Consider the following 21,249-nt stretch of genomic DNA (forward strand, 5'->3'; position numbering starts at 1 on the left):
CCTTGGTCAGGGAACTAAGATCCCACATGTGTGCAGTACAGCCAAAAAATAAAAGGAGAAGACAGTGAAAGAAGAGCATTTGGGAAATCACACTTGCTGATTCGTGCTTTGCATAGATCCTCTCCTTGAATCCCTATAACCGTGCTGTGAGGGATGACTACATGAGAAGACATGGAAGTTGAGTGACGTCAGCATGACTAAGGCCCTTTACCCAATAATTGAGATGTGAACACATGTGTAATGACTCCAAAGTCTGTTTCCCCGCTGTACCATGCTGCCTCCTGAAACTGAAAGAGTTCAGTTAGCATTTCAGTAGATCAGATTGTAAAACAGTGAAAACAATGTTCCTGCTGTGTGACTGTTCTTCTCTGGACAGTAAAAGTAACTCACATTACTGTGGTTCAGAAGTTTCTGGAATTGCATTTCCTTCTCACAGTTACTAGAACAGGTCAAGGTAAAATAATCATCATTATAGGAGGAGGACACCAAGACAACATTCAGAAAACTTGTTATAAGATTAGATCAGTTCTGAGATAAACCCTAAAAAAGCCAACAGGGGGATCTGCTACTGACTCTCTTGATTTGGAGTTGGACACCTCCAGTAGCAGCCAGCCACCCTAGGTGCCAAAAACAAGCACCTCCCTCACAAAACACTCATTCAAATCCCCACCAAACGAGAACTCCGAGGAGACACGTGTGATCTCCAGAGTCAAACACAGGTTCTGAAACTCAATTGAAACATTCAACAAAACGATGATTAGCCCAGACCTACGTGTGTCTGAATCACATACCTGGGGCTGTGAAACGACAGGGGAGGATGTAAAGGCAGCAGCCATGGCAGCTCCGGAGTCGTGGGCGGTGACCAGGCCCCAGCGCTGAGGTCCACAGCAAGGGAGTCAGATTCTCCTGGCTGCTGATCAGATCGTGGTCATGCTAGGAGCAACTGTGGACCTGGAAAAGGATCGGAAAACCCACTTTAGCCTCAGAGGACTAGCACATGGGAGTGAAGCACCTTTGGCCATGGGCAGCGAAAACAAACAAACAAAACCCTATCTCAAAAGCCAACCACAAGCGTAATGCAAAGAGGAACCCAGGAAGGAGCATCTTACAGAGCAGCTAACATCTCAGTGCCAGGATTTCTCTACCATTTCATAAACCTAAAGCCAACTTGGCATGTGAGCCAGATGTGTGTAGCAGGTGATTTCAAGTAGTGAAGAGGGGGAGAGTAGGGAGGGGAAAGGGCCATCTTGTCCTTAAATAAGAAACTGAGTAACTCACAATTAAGAGCCTTCACTATACAGGCAAAGAGCAAATAGAATAACAGTATCAAGTATCCAGTGGCTTCCCTGATGGCTCAGAGGTTAAAGCATCTGCCTGCAATGCAGGAGACCTGGTTCGATCCCTGGGTTGGGAAGATCCCCTGGAGAAGGAAATGGCAACCCACTCCAGTATTCTTGCCTGGAGAATCCCATGGACGAGGAGCCTGGTGGACGGGCTATAGTTCACGGGGTCGCAAAGAGTCGGACACGACTGAGCGACTTCACTTTCTTTCATCAAGTGTCTTAGAGACACACCCAGTTCAACCCTGCCCATTAGCAGCTGAAAACCTGAGGGCTGATGAAGAGAGATGAGTGGAATCATACTTTTTGTTCATAGAGAATCAGTCCTAGAGCACCAAGTCCCAGTCCCAGATGAGATTTAAGCGAATGCATTCCATGTTTACATTTCCTTAGGGAACCTGTTACCATTTTCAGAATTAAAGAAAGGCAAGACACCCCAAAGTTAAAGGAGTGGGTCACAAGAATAAGGACTTGGATGGGCAGTGGGGGAGGGGGCTTTGTAAATCAAACTTCCACAGGTGTGAGGAAGAGTCCATTTTTCAATTCCTCTCAACATTCTTAGAGGATGCTAGATGGATGTGACTTATTTCCACATCTCAATCTAGTACAGAGGGGGACGATTTTTCATTTTAAGACCTTAAGATGGGAGGGAGGTTCCAAAGGGAGGGAATGTATGTGTACCTACGGCTGATTCATGTTGAGGTGTGACAGAAAACAACAAAATTCTGTAAATTACCCTTCAATTAAAAAAAATTAATTAAAAAAAGACTTTAAGAAAATACTTTCATTTTAAGACAATTTTTCACTTTTAGGTTGCTTTCATACCACCTAACAATATCCTTTCTTTTACTCAAAACGTAATTATGGAACATCCACAGTGAACTAAGGGCATAATGAATAAAACTGAGCCGAATCTTGCCTCAAAAAGGCAGCATTTGTCTGTAAATACACTTTCTGGTTTCCCCAGCATGCAAAATGACACCAGAACACTATCATACTATTGGGAAATGATATTTTTCATAACAGTAAAAGTCACAAACCAAGATCACAAAATCCAAGTCAGTAATCTTGAGCAGTTAGTAACAGTGGAGTTGGATATCTAAGCCAAGTCTCTGCAAATCCTCTGGCACTCTTCTCTATTAGCTGAATGATGCTGGGCAAGTCACATAACCTCAGAAGAACTGTTTCCTAAGAAACAATCTAGGTTTGGCAGCAACTTCTTTGAACTCGCTATTCTGATTTTTACCCTGTCTTTGTCTATTATCCTTCATACTACAGTTTTCATCACTTTAGGTTTTCATTGTTCAGAAGTGTGGTACCTTTCTACTTTCCTCCTCTAACATTCTGTCAGTGACTATTTTTTATTAACAAATCAAAGTCAAGCTGCCAAGACATTTTGGTCTAATGATCCACACAAAATTCCATAGCTACCCTGAGACAACAGTGATGTTCTCTTCAGTCCCAGTTTTAGGGAGGAAAGACCTGCTGTTCATCACACTGTGAAGTTAAATAAATAGCCCAGGAGGAAGGCACACATCCACAGAGGGCCTCTCTTTTGTGAGGGCTGTCGGAAAGCCGACCCTACCCTAGGAAAGTTATAGGGCCCCACGGTGCACTGTTTTGTACTGAACTTATTCCTGGCATCATTTGGTGCCACGCCTACTTTTTCCCCCTGTTTTCCTTCTCGCATATTTACAGTTCACACCATCTTGTTCTATGATTATATGAACGGCATGATAACCAAAAAGAAATACGGAAGGCGAGTGAGATTCTATTCTTAAATATTCATGTGGGTCCAATATCATTTCTGCTGAGTTACATCATTAAGCAATATGACCTTAAAATATTCCCCATATTCAGAGTACAAAGAGTTGCCCAAAATGTGAATGCTGGGTACCCAGCCTACAGTCAGAAAAAGGATAAAGACATGGGTGTAACAAATGCCATATGGCATCACTGCTGATAGCAAAAGGGGAAAGGGTAGGAGACTGGGATTCAGTGAACAAGATGCTGAGAAAGGGTGCAGTCATTTCACGCACAGTTTGAGGTAGATATTGTCAACTCATTTCACAGATAAGAAACTTGAGGCTTTGAAGGGTTTATGTGTCAGCCCCAGGCAGGAACCAGGAAATGACAGAGCTGAGACATGAGCCGGGACCCCCACGGGGCCTTTCCACAGATGAACCTTCCAAGTGAACAACAGTTAACCAAGAGAAAGAGCCTGGAGATTTTCTAACCCAAAATTCCAGAAAGTTCTGAAGGAAGCAAGATGCAAGTCAGACGTCCTGCAGAGTACCTATTTCCCCAAACTCTGCTCTCATCCACATAAAATGTTAATGATGTACCCCTAGTGTTGATTTATGTGACACATCCCTGAGCTACACAGTAGACAATACAGATTGTTAGTTTCCTTTTTGAAGAAGAAGATCAAGACAAAACATTAACTGTCTTCCCCTAAAGCATCGAAGACATATAGAGTTTAGATGCTTTTGTGTTTGAACCTTTCCTTTTTTCAGACGAAGAGATTTTTGTTTCTGGGCTAATACTGTGTAACACTAGAAGATTCATAAAAGTGTATGTTGAACCTGTTCTTACACTATGAGAAGCCCTTTATAAGATAGGGTATGGTTACTTAACTCTGAAAATGTAAGAGCTAAGCAATACTACCTCAAAGAGTATAAAATAGCTCTCTTGGGAAGCAACGTCTTAAAATTACATTCATGAAACCTATGTACTGCTCACCTTAATTACAAAACTGTACAAATCATGGGGAAAGAGATGTGATGACACCAAAGACAATCTCCTAAGTAATGATGCCATTCAGTCTCTGGCCAAGTAAGCCAGATTACTTTGACATATCATCTCCTGCTTTCTCAGAGCCCCAGACTGCCAACTACAGAGCTGCACAGAATTTAAAAAAAAAAAAACAACTCAACCCTCTTTGAACTCTTCCAAGTATTTAGATATCTGTCCTGAAGTTCTTATAACCAGCCTAACTCTCTATTTCCTTTGGGCTCTTGATAACAGGAAACCACAAAGCAGTGTGAGTTGGCTCCATTAACCCCAGGTACCCTTGGCCATCACTCTTTTCCCTTCTCTTCCTCCCTAGTTGTCCCCATGTTCCATTCTAGGCATGATTTCTAATCTCTGTTATCCTTCTCAAAACCACAAACCCACACCTAATGCTACTAGCAGAACACGAGCTTTGTCACCGATTGACATGCCTATTCATTCATTTGACAGTCACTGGCTATGAATTACCTCAAAATCCCTCCCCATAGCTCAAAATTGACACACACACACACACACACACACATTATATAGTCAACAAAGACCTACTATATGGCACAGGGAACTATACTCTATGTTTTGTAATACCTCACAAGGTAAAAGAATCTGAAAAAAAAATAGATATGCGTGTATGTCTAACTGAATCACTTTGTTGTACACCTGAAACTGAAACATTGTAAATCAACCATATTTCAATTAAAAAAATATTTTATAAAAAATGTTTAAATAAAATACAATCTACAAGTATGAAAGCCACATAGGCTCATGGTTCTGTGCTAGATTAACAGGAAATAACCAACTGAATATAAGAAAAGGAAATATCCTGACTCAATCCTAGAAGCCACAGATGGATCCTACCTGTTGCTGAAACTTTCAGAAAAATATACTGTCAAGAATCAACATGGAAGGTTGGAGAACATTTAAAGCTCAACATTGCTTTCATGTGAAACTATAATTACATGGACAGAAAATAAGTAAATGAGACCCCAACAGACTCACAATGATGCTCCCTGTTAAGAGGGATGAGGGCTAGAGTGAACTAAGCCATGGAGCATTGGAGTACATTTAAAATACATTCAGCTCCTTAAAAGGGGTTCCTGGCTCTGACTGAGCAAGTAATCTCTGGCTGTATTTACTTCTAATTTACATGTAGCCATAATGACTGGCCCAGAAAATATGTGGGAAAAAAGCACTACCAGCTGGCTTCTGATATGGGCAGCCATGCCAAGTGACAATGATCTTTCTAATTACTGAGTGCAACACCAAATACCTTAAAACAAAGTCTCTGGTTCTGAGGCAACTGTTTCCTTTGATTACTTCTGGAGCTGATGCTGGCTCTTTTCCTAGGCCTCATAGGAAGATGAATTTCTAACTTGGCAAATTTATCTATTATAAATCTAACCTTTTTCCTTCATCTGGACTTAAGTCAAATAATGACTCATCTCAGCCCCTTAAAAGAATACAGGGCAATACCTGATACTGAATATACACAGACTTCCCTCTCTAAGGATAAGACACAGAAAAATTCATATACACCAGGCAAATGAAAAATATTGTTCAGCTCAAGAGAAGGAAGACTCTAGAGTCAGAGCAAACATTTACTTAAGAAATACGTATACAACATAAAAGGTAACTTTAGGAAATATGAGATCAGACATGAGTCAACATTAACCAAAAAATTATGAATTACAGACCTGAATGAAGGCAGTCAATAAAGTAGAAAACAGAATAAAAAAGCAGAAAATGGTATTAGTGAAAGAGAAGATAAACCACAGCTTTGGGTGGGGCCTACAGGACTTCCCTGGTGGCTCAGAGGGTAAAGCGTCTGTCTACAATGAGGGAGACCTGGGTTCAATCCCTGGGTCGGGAAGATCCCCTGGAGAAGGAAATGGCAATCCACTCCAGTACTATTGCCTGGAAAATCCCATGGACAGAGGAGTCTGGTAGGCTATAGTCCATGGGGTCACAAAGAGTCGGACACGACTAAGCGACTTCAATTTCACTTTACATGACTAAAGATTTCAAAGCTTCCATTCCCCCAAATAAGTAGATGAACATAAAGTACCAAAAGAGGAAAGAAGTCATCAATGCTGAAACCAGGAATGGATACATTTATCCTCCAAATTACACATAAATAGAGCCAGTTAGATCAGAGAGGAAAATATTTCAGATTTCATGTATCCTTCTTCAGAGAGCTCTATACTCTCTAGTCCAGCAGAAACTAGACAAGAAACTCTTAACCTCAAACCTGGAAGAGCAAGATGAACAAGAGGAAGGTCAGGGCTATAGCTTGTCTTGCTCAGTATTTATCTATTTCTATTTATCTATTTATTTACCTTAAGCATCTGAAACCAGCCTTATATCTAAAGGCTAAGTCTGGAAGAGTCTTTTCTGGAATCTGAGTAGATGAAAAGATCTTAACAACAGTAACATCAGGAAGAAGATGCTGCACCCATTCAAACAAAAACAGGAGACTTAAAAACCGGTAACTGGAAAGGCAGGAGAAGGACTGGAACATAAAGTTAAGAAACTTCCCCAAAATGCAGAGCCAAAAGACAAACTGAAGGAAAACAGAACAGTTAAGAATGAGAAAGCTGGAGGACTGGTCCAGGAGATCTAACAGCCAAACAAAAGCAATTCCAGAATTAAAGAAAAAAAAAAAAAAAAGGAAATGGAGTGGAGTGGGTGGTGTAAGGGTGGGTCGGGGAGATCAAGTAACAAAATCAAAACATTTCCTAAAGTGACAAGTCCTAAGTTTGTTGACTTGTAAGGTCCACTGATAACCAACATGCCCACTTCTATCAATTTTAATATGCCCACTTTAAGCACATCATCATGATTTTTTTTTTTAAACACAAAAGATTTTTTAAAAATTCTTGTAACTGATCAGAAAGTGATAGGGGGAGCTCATGGACAAAGGATTAGGAATCAGAAAGTCTGCATTTCTCAATAGCAACCTAGAAGCTGGAAGACAATGGACAATAAAGAAAGTGATTTACAATCTGCAGTCTCATTGCAGGATGTCCTTCGCAAAGTAGGGAGGAAACTAGTCAAAATGAAGGCGTGAGATACAGGAACAAAAGTTCACTTCAGGAGAAAACTAAAGGGAATTCCTGGCCTGCTTGTGAAAGGACATTGCGAGATGACAAAGTAGGCTGGACAGACTAACTGTCTGTGAGTATGTTAACAGATTTCTAGAACTGATAGCTTGGGACTGAAAGAACACAAAGACTCCTAAGCATATAGAACAGAATAACCAGCACACGGAAAAGTAAGCACACATAAGAAGAAAAATGAAAATTTAAAAGAGAATTTACGGAAGAAGAAAAGGATTCACAGAGTTCTAGATGGCTCAGCTGTGAATGATATTATCAAGGTCATAATAACATTAACACTGAAAACTGACATGATCTACAACCTAATGTATCAGGATGGAGAGGTTCAGGAGGGGAGTATGCGTGCAACACATCTTCCACAGGAATGTCTATCAATACTTGAAACTGACATATCCAATAGTACAAGGATAAATCTTAGTGATATAATGCAAATACCCAATGAAGCAACTAAATCAACTGAAAATGGTAGTTATAGGGAAGAGACAAGGCAGGAAGGGAGAAAAGAACTCCTTTTTCTTAGAAATCCTCATATAGCTATTTGACTCTTTATAACATTGATTAAAAAAAATAAAAAGGAAAAAGAAAATAAAACTGTTGAAACTAAAAATGTATTAAAACTACAACAGGCAGAAGTGTCACTATAGAAGACCAAGTTGATGCCATGGAAGACAAGTTTGAGAAAAATCACACATGCTTTAATATAATAGTTACTAGAATGATTGGAAATTATGGCTGTGGAGCATAAAAAATACAGATTCAATAGAATAAGAATTAATACATCCAGAAAGAACAAATAGAACATAAGTTATTTAACAAGAAAAGTAAGCTTTTCCTAAAAGACGTTAAGTTCTTAAGCTTAAAGAACACAAAGAAAAAAGATGAAATGCACTAAATCAAAATTAAAAACTCCTGTGCAAAGAAACACAATTGAGAATGAAAAGATAATCCATGGAACGGGACAAAATATCTGTAAATCATATACCTAAAAAGGATAAAGAATAAAGAAACTCAACAAGAAGAAAATCAAACAACTGAACTAAAAAATAAGACTTGAATAAACATTTCTCCAGAGACATTCAAATGGTCAAAAAAACACCTGACAAGATAGTCAACAGCACTAATTGTTAGGGAAATGCAAATCAAAACCACAATGCGATAAGAACACCTCACGTCAATTAGAATTGTTGCTAACAAAATAAGCAAGGCTGTGGGGAAATTGGAACCTTTACGTATTGCTCATGGGAATGCAAAATACTTGAGCTGCTGTAGAAATCAGAATGGCAGCTTCTTAAAACATTAAACATAGAATTTTTTTAAGCCCACAATTCCACTGCTGGGTGTATACACCCAAAATAATTGAAAGCAGGGTCTCAAAGAGATATCTGAACACCCATGTCCATGGCAGTGTTATTCACAATAATAGAGAAAAAGATGAAAGCAACTCAAGTGTCCATGGACAAATACATGGATAAACAAAATGCAGTACTTTAAATGCATATAATGGAATATCATTCAGCCTTAAAGAAGGAAATTCTGGCATATATTACAACGTGGGTGAACCCTGAGGACATTATGCTAAGTGAAAAAAGCTTGTAACCAAAAAGACAAATATTTTGTGATTCCACTTATATGAGGTACCTAGAGGAGTCAAATTCATAGAGACAGTGTGTAGAACGGTGGTTGCCAGGGGCTGGAGAGGGAGAGGATGAGGAGTTGTTTTTTAATTGGCAGAGAGTTTCAGTTTTGTAAGACAGAGAGAGTTCTGAAGATCTGTTCCACAACAATGTAAATATACTTAGCTCTACTGAACTTGAAAATGTAAATTATATGTCATTTATATGTTACAACAATTAAAAGAAAGAGCTCATTTCAGGAAAAATATGAAGTGCATGATCTACCAACTGAAATGCAGGTTTGTTAAATAAATAAACTTCAAGAGTTAAAAGAATTCCCATGAAAAAACAAAATGGGGAGAAAATCAAAAACACAAAGGGAAAAACTTAGGCTGGACACAGTCATCAACTTGGCCACAACAGCTGACAAGACAGAGAAGCAATATTTCATTTTGTCAAAAATGTAGAATGACTCAAACTATACATTCAGCCATGGCATCATTTATCTGCAATAGCAAACACAAGGCACTTGTATTAAATGAAATTAGGATATATTACACCCTGAAATTTCCACAGATGATATAATACAGGTGATAAATCAAAATAATGTGCTCAGGAGAGCTTCAGCATGAGCTTCTTATCAATCCATGTAAACAAGGAATATCTGTGATAATAATGCTGACCAAAAAATGTAGCTATTATAACTATTAAAAGAAACTGTCCAACTGAAATGCATATAAATGTGATGAACTAATATTAAAAACTCCAGGAAATCACAAGAAAAAGGAAAACATTCTTCACATTTTGAGAGTCATACAATACTACACTGTGTTGTTTGGTCATTAAGTCGTGTCTGACTCTCTCTGTGACCCCACGGACTGCCAGGCTCCCCGTCCATGGGATTTCCCAGGCGAGAATACTGGAGTGGGGTGCCATTTCCTTCTCCAGGGGATTTTCCCGATCCAAGACTCGAACCTGCATCTCCTGCATTGCACGCAGGTTCTTTACCACTGAGCCACCAGGGAAGCCCTCAGTTTACACACTGAAGACAATATATTTCATATATATTTCATGTTCTTAAATCTTTCCTTTTTCACAAAACTGATAGGATCAGTTTTTCCATTTGCTTTTCCAGCTTTTCAATCAAACTTACATTTGGCCTAAAAGTCTACCATTCTTTCTACATGGCAATTGGCTAATGTGTTCAAACGCAGGAATACAGCTAGCCCATCGTGCTCACGCAACCCGCACAAAAGAAACCCAAGCACCACAACCGCACTGTTATATGTGTACTCTGACAGAGCTCAAGACTCTACAGATTAAAGAACTGGCCAGAAGTATTTAAATAAACTCACAGTTCTGATTTCAAAGACTGTATTGACAGGTGTATAGTTTTCCCTTTTGGAAAGTGCTCCTGCTGGGGAGAGATGCTATCCTGAAACTTGTCCAAATAAACCAGGAACTGTAAAAACACAATTTTTGAAAAAAGTCTTACAATGGTCTTCACTACTAGGGTCAAGGATGAATTAGTCAAACTCTGTTTACATGCCAAGCTAGTTTGTGCGATATTATTTAGAAAACGGGGGTGACCTGAAGTTTAGGAATAATGGGTCAGAAACTGGCCAAGAGAAACGTATCCTATAAGTTAAAAAAAAAAAAGAAAGAAACTCATGAGCATGCTAAATCTAAAGGGAGAGAGCAAAAAGAAAGGGATGAGAGCAAAGGAAGAGAAGTCAACTAAAAGATCTAAAAAATCCTCTTGAAAGGGCAATGAAAAGAATTACTCTTTGAATAAGAAACAGACTTACAACCACCCTTTTTCTTTCCATTACCCAAGGCCACAATGTCCAAACTCCCAAACTCCTTGTTATCTGCATGCCTTGACCCAGCCTTTTGCATAGGGACCCAGAGCCTGCAAAGACTTTAGGCAATCAAGAGTTCCGCCCAAGAAAGTAAATATCCTGAAGCACAGATAGGGTGGGTACATTTCTATTGAGGGATGTTTATGGAGAGAGCCTCTGAGCTATGTTGGAATGTCTGCAGTCCACAGGTTTCAGGACAAAGAGATTACAACTTTATAATCAACCCTCAGGATGAGCTAGATTCTTCCAACCAGAGCCAATGGAGGAAGCTTGAGGGATATTTTCTTCTAAGAGCAAATGCATGTTTCTAAAATCAGAAGTAATTCCCAAATTACTTAGAATAGAAGGGTGTGAGGGAAAGGGAAAGAAGGAAAAAGGGAAAGCAAATGGGGGTGGAGGCATACGGTCAAAATAGCTGGCCAAAATATAGAAGTCTGCAGCTGTGATAAGAAAAGCATTCAGCCCAGAATAACAGCAAAGGATTCTGTGGACAGAGGCATCTTCCATTACTTAAGGTTTCCAGTAGCTTAAACTTCAAATACTTTTCAGAAAATAAGTCAAAATAAATTCGGAGTGCCTGAAGAGTGATTTAAAACTCACTCTATGTACCTCATATTTATGGTTGCTCATATTTGTGGTTGCTCGGAGGGAACAGGGGCAGCGGGAAAAGATGGATTGCAAGGTTGGGGTTAGCAAATGCAAACTATTATATATAGAATGGATAAACAACACAATCCTAGTGTATAGCACAGGGAACTATTTTCACTATCCTGTAACAAACCATAATAGAAAAGAATATGAAAAAGAAAACACCTATCTCTATATATCTGAATCACTTTGCTGTATAGTGGAAACTAACATTATAAATCAACTCTACTTCAATAAAATAAATTTAAATTTTTAAAACTACAACTGCACCTCAACATAAAAAAGGTATGCCTGGAAGATAGTTTTCTGATGTGTTTCCCACAGTGTAAGAGAACAGATACATTTATTTCTGGTGTAGACAAACTATACAATCTTTCTGGAATACAATATGGATGAGCGCATGTGTTTGTGTGGCTTGCATCAAGATTCTAAAACGTACACTGGATCAGAGACTATGTAACTCTACAACTATAAATTTATACTGTGGAAAGAGTTCATGAAGGATGAAGATTTTACTACAAGAGGGCTTAATACAATAGCATATAAGACTAGAAAACTTTAGCAATGAATAATACAGTGCTTGCCAACTGACTTATTAAAATTATGTTCCCATGCAATTCAATTTATATACCCAATAAAAATTAAATTGTATTTAAATTAGGTATCTATATATTTATCCCATTTGGGAAACATATCTACACAGTAAGGTTTTATATATATATAGATAGATATATATATATATACACACACACACACACACACACATATATATATATATATATGTATCCTGAGGTACTGTGGATACTTTAATTTTCTACAGAAAAATAATATACAGGGCTAAGACCAGATGACTGCCTGTCTTAAAAAAGAAAAATAATAAAATATACAAAATACTGAACACGTCAGAAGTAGGAAAAGAACAGGTAAGCACTATGATTGACCCAGACTTCCCTGATAGCTCAGTTGGTAAAGAATCTACCTGCAATGCAGGAGACCCCAGTTCGATTCCTGGGTCGGGAAAATCCGCTGGAGAAACAACAAGCGACCCACTCCAGTATTCTTGGGCTTCCCTTATGGCTCAGCTGCAAAGAATCCGCCTGCAATGTGGGAGGCCTGGGTTCAATCCCTGGATTGGGAAGATCCCTTGGAAAAGGTAAAGGCTACCCACTTCAGGATTATGGCCTGGAGAATTCCATGAACTGTGTAGTCCATGGGGTCGCAAAGAGTCTGACACACTGCACGACTTTCACTTTCACTTCATGATTGACCTGGCTTCCTGCCTCAAGAGTGGCCAGCCACCATACAGGGGAAATCCAGGTGGAACCCAGAGAACTTACTGAGTTAAAGAAGCATATCTGGGAACACAAGCAGCTCTAAGCAGCTAGAGTTACCAGAACAGAATACCATAGAGAAGAGAACCAGAAAGAAAACCCCAGAGATCTGCAGCCCTGCCATCCCCTGCCTTGAGTACTCACCAGAGAACAGATCAGAGAAGCACACAGGAATCTGTGAAGAGACTGGAGTGATATCTGTTAGAACAGTCTCTGTTTCCACTAGCAAGACTGGACAACCTCGTAATTCACAGAACCTTGGCTAGGGCACTCAGAAACATCTTGCCCCAGTAATGAGGAATAATCAGTCCTAGAACTAAACACTGAGTTGATCCCACCTAACAAATTTTAAAAGCAAGACCTAAAAAGATCAAATTCTTTCCAAGTAATTAACTATGACCCAGAACAAAGCCTGAGAATATCTAGCACCCAACAAGGTAAAATTCACATAGTCTGGCATCCAATCAGTAATTACTAGTCATGCAGCGAAGTAGGAAAATATGAACAACACAAGGAGAAAATAGTTTCACAACTGAAACAGAAACAAAACGGAAATAGATGTGAGAATTAACAGATAAGTAGATTAAAACAGTTATTGCAACTATATTCCAAATATTAAAAAAAGTAGAGACATAAAGGATTATTAAAGAGACCAAAATCAAATTTTTAGAGATGAAAAATACAATGCATAAAATGAGAAATATACTGGATGGGATTAACAAAAATCTGGCATTGCAGAAGAAAGGATTAGCAAAGTGAGAGAAATAGACACGATCCAAAATGAAACACTGAGAGAAAAACAAGAGAGTAAAAAAAATTAAAAGAACATCAGTGAGTTGTGGGAAAATTTCAAACAGACCACTATACATGTAGCTGGAGCTCCCAAAGGAAGGAGAGAGGGCTTCCCTGGTGGCTCAGATGATAGAGTCTGCCTGCAATGAGGCAGACCTGGGTTCGATCCCTGGGTCGAATGGCAATCCCCTCCAGTACTCTTGCCTGGGAAATCCCATGGATAGAGGAGCCTGCTGGGCTGCAGTGCACGGGGTCACAAAGAGTGGAACATGGCTGAGTGACTAACACTTTTAAAGGAAAGAGAAGGATATCTGAAAAACAAAGGCCAAAAAGTTCCAAACTTGAATGAAAACTACAAACTTACATATTCAACAAGTTTAATAAACTATGAACATAAAAAACAAAGAAAACGCATACAGGCACACTTAATCAAATTTATCAAACATAATGATAACAAGAAAATCTTTAAAGCCACCAGATAAAAAAAGACATGTGGCACAGAGAGGAATTAGGATGAGGACAGCAGATTTTTCATCAGAAATATGGCAAGCAAGAAGACAGTGACCAACATCTTTAAAGTCCTGAAAAAAATAACCCTATCAATATAAAAGTCTCTGTCCATGGAAAATGTTTTTCAAAAAGGAGAATAAAGCAAAAACATTTTAAAACAAAACAGATAAAAGGATTCACGGTAAGCAGACCATGGACTATAAGAAATGTTAGAAAGAAATTCTATCAGACAGAGGAAACTTATATCACAAGGACAGATGAATTTTCACAAAGAAATAGAGAACACCGAAACTAGTAATTAAATGGATAAATATAAAAGACAGTTTTCTTATATCTCTTTAAATTATAATTGAAAATAACTCACAAAATGAGAGAAATAGCTACAAAACATATCTGATAAAGGACTTGTATACAGAGCATATAAAGAACTTTTACAACTCAATAATAAAGACACAAGCCAATTTTAAAAGGAGAAAAAAATCGGAATAGACATTTCCCAAAGGAAATACATAAATGGCTGGTAAGTATATAAAAAGATACTCAACAGCATTAGCCACTGGAGGCGGGGGGGGGAAGCAAATTCACAATGAGATACCACTTCAAACTCACTAGGAAAGCTATCATCAAAATAACAGATAAATAATAAGAATTGGTGAGGATATGGAGAAACTAGAACCCTCAAACATTGGTGGTGGCAGTGTAAAACGGTAGAGCCACTGTGGAAAATGGCCTGGTAGTCCTTCAGAACATTAAACAGTGTTACCATGCCAGTACAGTCCTGGGTGTATACCCAAGGGAAGTGAAAATATGTATCAATACAAAAGCTTATAGAAGAATGTTCCTAGAAACATTATCCATAATAGTAAAAAAATGAAAACAACCCAAATGTCTATCGACTGATAAACAGACTAAAAAATAAATATCCTACAGTAAGTCCCCTACACATGAATCTTCAAGCTGTGAACTGTCAAAGATGAGAACATGCATTCATTCGCATGTATAATCATGTAAGTCAGCTCATGTGTTTGTCATGAACTACTGTACTTCTGTACTTTCCAAGGTACTACTGCACTGTAAGATTTAAAATATTTTATTTTGTTTGTTTTTTTATGTTTTGTGTGAAAAGTGTTATAACTTATTACAGTACAGTATTATATAGTCAATTGTGTTAGTTGGGTTACTAGACTAATTTTGTTGGACTTACAAATTGGACTTATGAACATGCTCTCAAAATGGAAATCGTTCATATGTAGGGGACTTACTGTACGTCCAAACAATAGAATCTTAATGCGCAAGGGGAAAAAATGATAATAAATGCTATCATAGCATGCATCAACCTTAAAAAACATTGTCCTATGTGAAAGAAGCCAGCCATACAAGGCCTAATCCTATGACTCCATTTATATGAAATGTTCAGGATAGGCAAATCTCTGAGACAGAAGAGTAGATTGGTGTTTCCCAGGGGTTTGGAAAAGGATAAATACAGAATGATGCTTTTGAATTGTGGTGCTGGAGAAAACTCTTGAAAGTCCCTTGGACCGCAAGGAGATCAAACTAGTCAACCTAAAGGAAACCAGCCCTGAATATTCACTGGAAGGACTGATGTTAAAGCTGAAGCTCCAATACTTTGGCCCCTGGTGCGAAGAGCCAACTCACCGGGTGCAAAGAACCAACTCTGAGGCTGGGAAAGACTAAAGGCAGAAGGAGAAGAGGGTAGCAGAGGATGAGATGACTGGATAGCATCACTGACTCAATGGACATGAACTTGAGCAAACTCTGGGGGTTTGGCATGCTGCAGCCCATGGGGTTGCAAAGACTCGGACACGACTTAGCAGCTGAACAACAACAAATAGGGAATGACTGGTAATAGATGTGGGGTTTCCTTTACGGATGGAGAAAATTTTCTAACATTGTGGTAACAGTTCCACAACACTGAATATATTTAAAAAAAAAAAATTGAACTATATTTCTTAAATAGCTGAATTATATGTGAATTATATCCACAAAGCTACTAAAAAGATACCTGACAAAAGTAATAATGATGGGATTTATTATAGAAATAAAATTTTAGAAAAGTTAGGAGGCAGAAAAGAAAACATAATGTAAGATTTTTATACTAGAGAGAAGGATAATATCACATAAAAGTATCATTTAATATAATCAACTTAATTAAATAAATATAACTGAAAGCCTATTACAAATGCTGAAATCAACCACTAAAAATAAAACAAGGAATTGTAGCTAATACGCCAAAGAAGACATAAAGTTACAAAAACCACCAAATGCAAAAAGAGAGAAAGAGAAACAAAGAATAGACAGGATAAATAAGCAAACATCATCAGATGAGCAAGATGATGTACTTAAACATAACCATAACAAAATACACACACACACACACACACACAGAGGAAGAGGTCTAAACACCATCAATGAAATGGCAAAGGTTGTCAGGCTGGATAAAAAAGCAAGAGTCAACTCCTATACATTTCCCACATGAACCATACTTTAAATATGAAGACACAAGTAGTTTAATAGGAAAAGGAAAAAGATGTGTCAAGATGACACTAAAAATGAAACTGGAGTGCCTATACTAATATCTGGCAGAGTAGATTTTAGAGCAAAATATATTGCCAAGAACAAAGAAAGCCATTTACTACTGATAAGGGGTCAATTCATCAAGATGACACAATAATAATTAAAGTTTATACATCTAATAAAGTGGAGAAGGAACTGGCAACCCACTCCAGTATTCTTGCCTGGAGAATCCCACGGACAGAGGAACTCGGCAGGCTACAGTCCATGTGGTCGCAGAGTCAGACATGACTGAGCAACTAACACACACACACGTACATACACTAAGGGAACTTCCAATGATATGGAGTAAAAACTGATGATAAGAGCAACAAACAAATCTGAAATCATAGCCAAAATTTCAATACCCCTCTATAATTAATTGATAAAACAGAAAACCAATAAGGATAACAAGAACTTAAACAACATAATTATCAACTTGATTCTGATTGACATTTTTAGAACACTTTATTGATTACCAGCAGAATACACATTTTCCTCAAATGCAAAATGAACTGGTACCAAGACAGACCCTATCCTGGGCCATAAAACAAGTCTCAATAAATTTAAAAGGATTCAAGTCATACAAAGTATGGTCTCTGACCATAACTGAATTAAATTAAAAATCAGTAACAGAAAGATCTTTGGAAGATTACCAAATGCTGAACAACTATCATCTCTTTAAATACCTTATGCAATAAGGAAACTGAAGGGGGAAATTTGAAAGTGCTTTGAACTGAATTAATATTTTGAATGTTTTGAATTGAATGAAGACAAAAACAAAGCATCAGTTCTTGCGGGGTGCCTCTAAAGCAGTACCTGAGGAAACTTACAGCATTAAACACTCTTAGTAGAAAAAACGTCTGACAAATGACCATCAGAAGCCGGAAAAAGGTGATCTAATTAAACCCAAAGTAAGCAGAAAAAGAGGAAACGATGAATAAATCAGATAATAATATAACAGTGTGTGTGTGCTCAACTGCATCTGACTCTTTGTGACCCCATGGACTGTAGCCTTCCAGGCTCCTCTATCCATGGAATTTTCCAGGCAAGAATACTGGTGTGGGTTGCCATATCCTAATCCAGAGGATCTTCCCGACCCAGGGATCAAACTCACATCTCCTGTGTCTCCTGCATCAGCAGGCAGATTCTTTAATACTGGGCCACCTGAGAAGCCCATTAGTAACAGCAATAAACCCAAAAGCTATTTCTTTGAGAAAATCAATACAGTTGTTAGGGAAAAAAGATAACACAAATTACTAATGGCAGAAACAAAAAGAGGGATGGTCACTACTGACCCCATACACATTAAAGGATATAAAGGAAAAAGATAGAATGGGGACTTCCTTGGTAGTCCAGTGGTTAAGAATCCACCTTGCAATGCAGGGGATGGGGTTCCATCCTTGGGAAAGGAACTAAGATCCCATGTGCTGTGCAGCTAAGCCTACGCACAGCAACTACTGAGCCCGTGAGCTCTTGAGCCCACGTGACACAGCAGACAACCCACAGGCCACAGCTACTGAAGCCTGCACACTCTGGAGCCTGCCTGGCACAACTAGAGAGTCCGAGCACTGCAAGAAAAGATCCCACATGGGAAAATGAAGATCCTGCATGCTGCAAGTAAGACTCAATGCAACAAATATATTTTTTAAAGAATAAAGACAGTGTGGTATGGGCCTAAAGAAAGGTAAATAGATTAATGAAATATAACAGAAAGTAGATCTATACTTAAATAAGAAAGTTTTCAGAAAGGTAAATAGGCGACATAGTGGAGAAAGAAGAGCCTTTCCAATAAATTGTGCTGAACTACTGGATATCTGAATGCAAAATAACACAAAAAACAACTTCTGATTCACATTTCAAACCATGTATGAAAATCAACTTAAATGGCTCAAAGACCTAAAGGTAAAACTTAGAACTATAAAACTGCTAGAGGAAAACAAAAGAGAAAATCTCTGTGGAGTTGGATTAGGCCCAGTTTTCCTAGGTAAGATATCAAAAGTATGACCCATAAAAGAACAAACTGAAACACAAGTCTTCATCAAAAGCTCTTCTGCTCTTCAAAGGACACTAAGTAAATTTAAAAAGCCACAAACTTGGTAAAAAAAAAAAAAACTTTAAAATCATATCTAAGACTTGTATCCAAAATGTATTTTTAAAATTTCTAAGTTCAGGAAGAAACCACTCACTTTTTAAACTAGGCAAAAGATCTAGACACTTCATGGAAAATAATATACAGATAGCAAATAAGCACAGAAGAGCAACTGTGAAAACCCAAACTAAAACCACAATAAAATACCACTAGATATTAACAGAATAACCAAAATTAAAAAGACTGACCATACCAAGTGTTGGTGAGAATATGAATCAACTGTAACTCTCACACACTGCTGTGGGAACAGAAGATAGGATCAATCTGGAAAACGATTAGACCATTTTTTAAAATTAAATATGCACTTACTATCCAATCTAGACATTTCACTCCTAGGTACATACTCAAGAGTAAAGAAAGCATATCAACACAAAGACTTAAGCACAAATGTTTATAGTAGCTTTATCTTTAATAGACAAAAACTGGAAACAGCTCAAATATCAATTCACAAATAGATAAACAAATTGCTATAATGTCCATACAATGGAATTACTACTCAGCAATTAAAACAAATGAACTAGTCATAGACATAATAGCATATATATCAACTCAAAATAACTATACTGACTCAGAGAAGCCAAACAAAATTCAGCATTTACTATATGATTCCAGTTATATAAAACTATAGAAAAAGAAAACTAGTCTATAGTGACCAAAAGCAGACCAGTAATAGTTGGGATAATAGGAAGGGAGGGTAAGACAACAGAAGGAAGGACTTCAAAGGGAAGGAGAAAATTTGAGGGGTGATAGGTTTGTTCATTCTTTTGATTGTGATGATTATTTCAAGGGTATTACGCACATCAAAACAAATCAAGCTAAACATTTTAAATATGTGCAATTCATGTATTCCTCAATAAAATTATTAATATAAAGTCTATGTCTTATAATAATAAGGAAAATGCCACGTTATAGATTTCCAAAATACAATTTTTAAAGAATATTTTCCTTGGAGGGAAAACACTGCACTATAAGAAAATCTGAGCACCAACTATAATGTATACATATATCAGTAACAACTCAAGAGCAACCCAGTGCAGTGTCAGAGACTAAAGGAGGTGAGGAGGAGGTCCTGGGAAGGCAGCTGAGAGCACCTGTCAGAGCCTAAAAGATAAGAGAGCGTCCAGGAGAGGAGAGGACAGAGGTACAGACTCATGGTTTTCAAGAGCTATAGAAATAAAATCAGAAGTTTAAGAGTATGTGTAGTGAGGTGTAACATGTGTGTGCATGCAAGTCAGAGAATTTGGAGCTGTGACACCCCAAAAACAATGAGTGTGCCAGGACTTAGATCTTGGTCTCTAAATACCATTCTTTACTGAAAGGAGCCAGGCTCTTGGGAGAAATGCTTGAGTACAGGGCTGGAGGTCAGGGAAGTACATGATGACTTGGAACATGTTCTTGTGCCAGAAAGACAGATAGCACTCAAAGAATTATGAAGATATGTTAAAAAAAGAAAATTAGATTGAAGGGTTCCTTCTTGGCCTAAAGTGGACATTTTTGAGCTTCAGAATGAATGTCAGAACAGATTTATAACCCTTTGAATAAAACAGGAATTTATGAGTTCATTATAATACAATACAGTGAAGGACAGGGAAGCCTGGTGTGCTCGTCCATGAGGTCGCAAAGAATCCGACACAGCTTAGTGACTGAACACCATGGTGTGTGCCAGCTGATAGGACGCAATGAGAAGAACAGAGCACCACTCTTGTGATATTCCTGACAAAGTTTCAAACTCTGAGTTTAATTTTTTTTTAAAAAGGGGGTGGATGGTCAAATCCAAATTGAGGAACATTCTACAAAATAACCATCCTATAACCTTTTTAAAAGATCAAGGTCATAAAAGAAAAGAAACTAAGAAACAGTCCCATGCTAAAAGGAGACTAACAAGAGACATGACCAGGTAATACAATGCAAGATTCTGAACTGGATCCTTCACTGGTAAGGGGAGACAACTTATACAACTGGGGAAAACTTCAATGGATTTGAAAATTAGCTGATAGTAAATGGTGACCACAGCCATGAAATTAAAAATGCTTACTCCTTGGAAGAAAAGTTATGACCAACCTAGATAGCATATTCAAAAGCAGAGACATTACTTTGCCAACAAAGGACCATCTAGTCAAGGCTATGGTTTTTCCTGTGGTCATATATGGATGTGAGAGTTGGACTGTGAAGAAGGCTGAGCACGGAAGAATTGATGCTTTTGAACTGTGGTGTTGGAGAAGATTCTTGAGAGTCCCTTGGACTGCAAGGAGATCCAATCAGTCCATTCTAAAGGAGATCAGTACTGGGTGTTCCTTGGAAGGAATGATGTTAAAGCTGAAACTCCAGTACTTTGGCCACCTCATGCGAAGAGTTGACTCACTGGGAAAGACTCTGATGCTGGGAGGGATTGGGGGCAGGAGGAGAAGGGGACGACAGAGGATGAGATGGCTGGACAGCATCACCGACTCGATGGACATGAGTCTGAGTGAACTCCGGGAGTTGGTGATGGACAGGGAGGCCTGGTGTGCTGCGATTCATGAGG

At 38.3% G+C, this 21,249-nt stretch overlaps 1 protein-coding gene across 5 annotated transcripts in view; it reads right to left on the bottom strand.

The window, feature by feature from the left end:
* LPAR1 (lysophosphatidic acid receptor 1) overlaps nucleotides 1-21,249 on the bottom strand; it is a 168,141-nt gene that overhangs the window by 96,182 nt on the left and 50,710 nt on the right. For 4 of the 5 annotated variants that reach the window (XM_027550499.1, XM_027550496.1, XM_027550498.1 and 1 more), the window contains exon 2: nucleotides 792-951. In XM_027550499.1, coding sequence (XP_027406300.1) covers nucleotides 792-836 — 45 coding nt within the window. In that variant the 5' untranslated portion in view covers nucleotides 837-951. Of the gene's footprint in view, nucleotides 1-791; nucleotides 952-10,214; nucleotides 10,318-21,249 lie in introns of those variants that run through there. The other variant, XM_027550497.1, reaches the window with a different exon arrangement.

Source organism: Bos indicus x Bos taurus, chromosome 8, assembly GCF_003369695.1.
Source record: "Bos indicus x Bos taurus breed Angus x Brahman F1 hybrid chromosome 8, Bos_hybrid_MaternalHap_v2.0, whole genome shotgun sequence".
Lineage (NCBI taxonomy): Eukaryota > Metazoa > Chordata > Mammalia > Artiodactyla > Bovidae > Bos > Bos indicus x Bos taurus.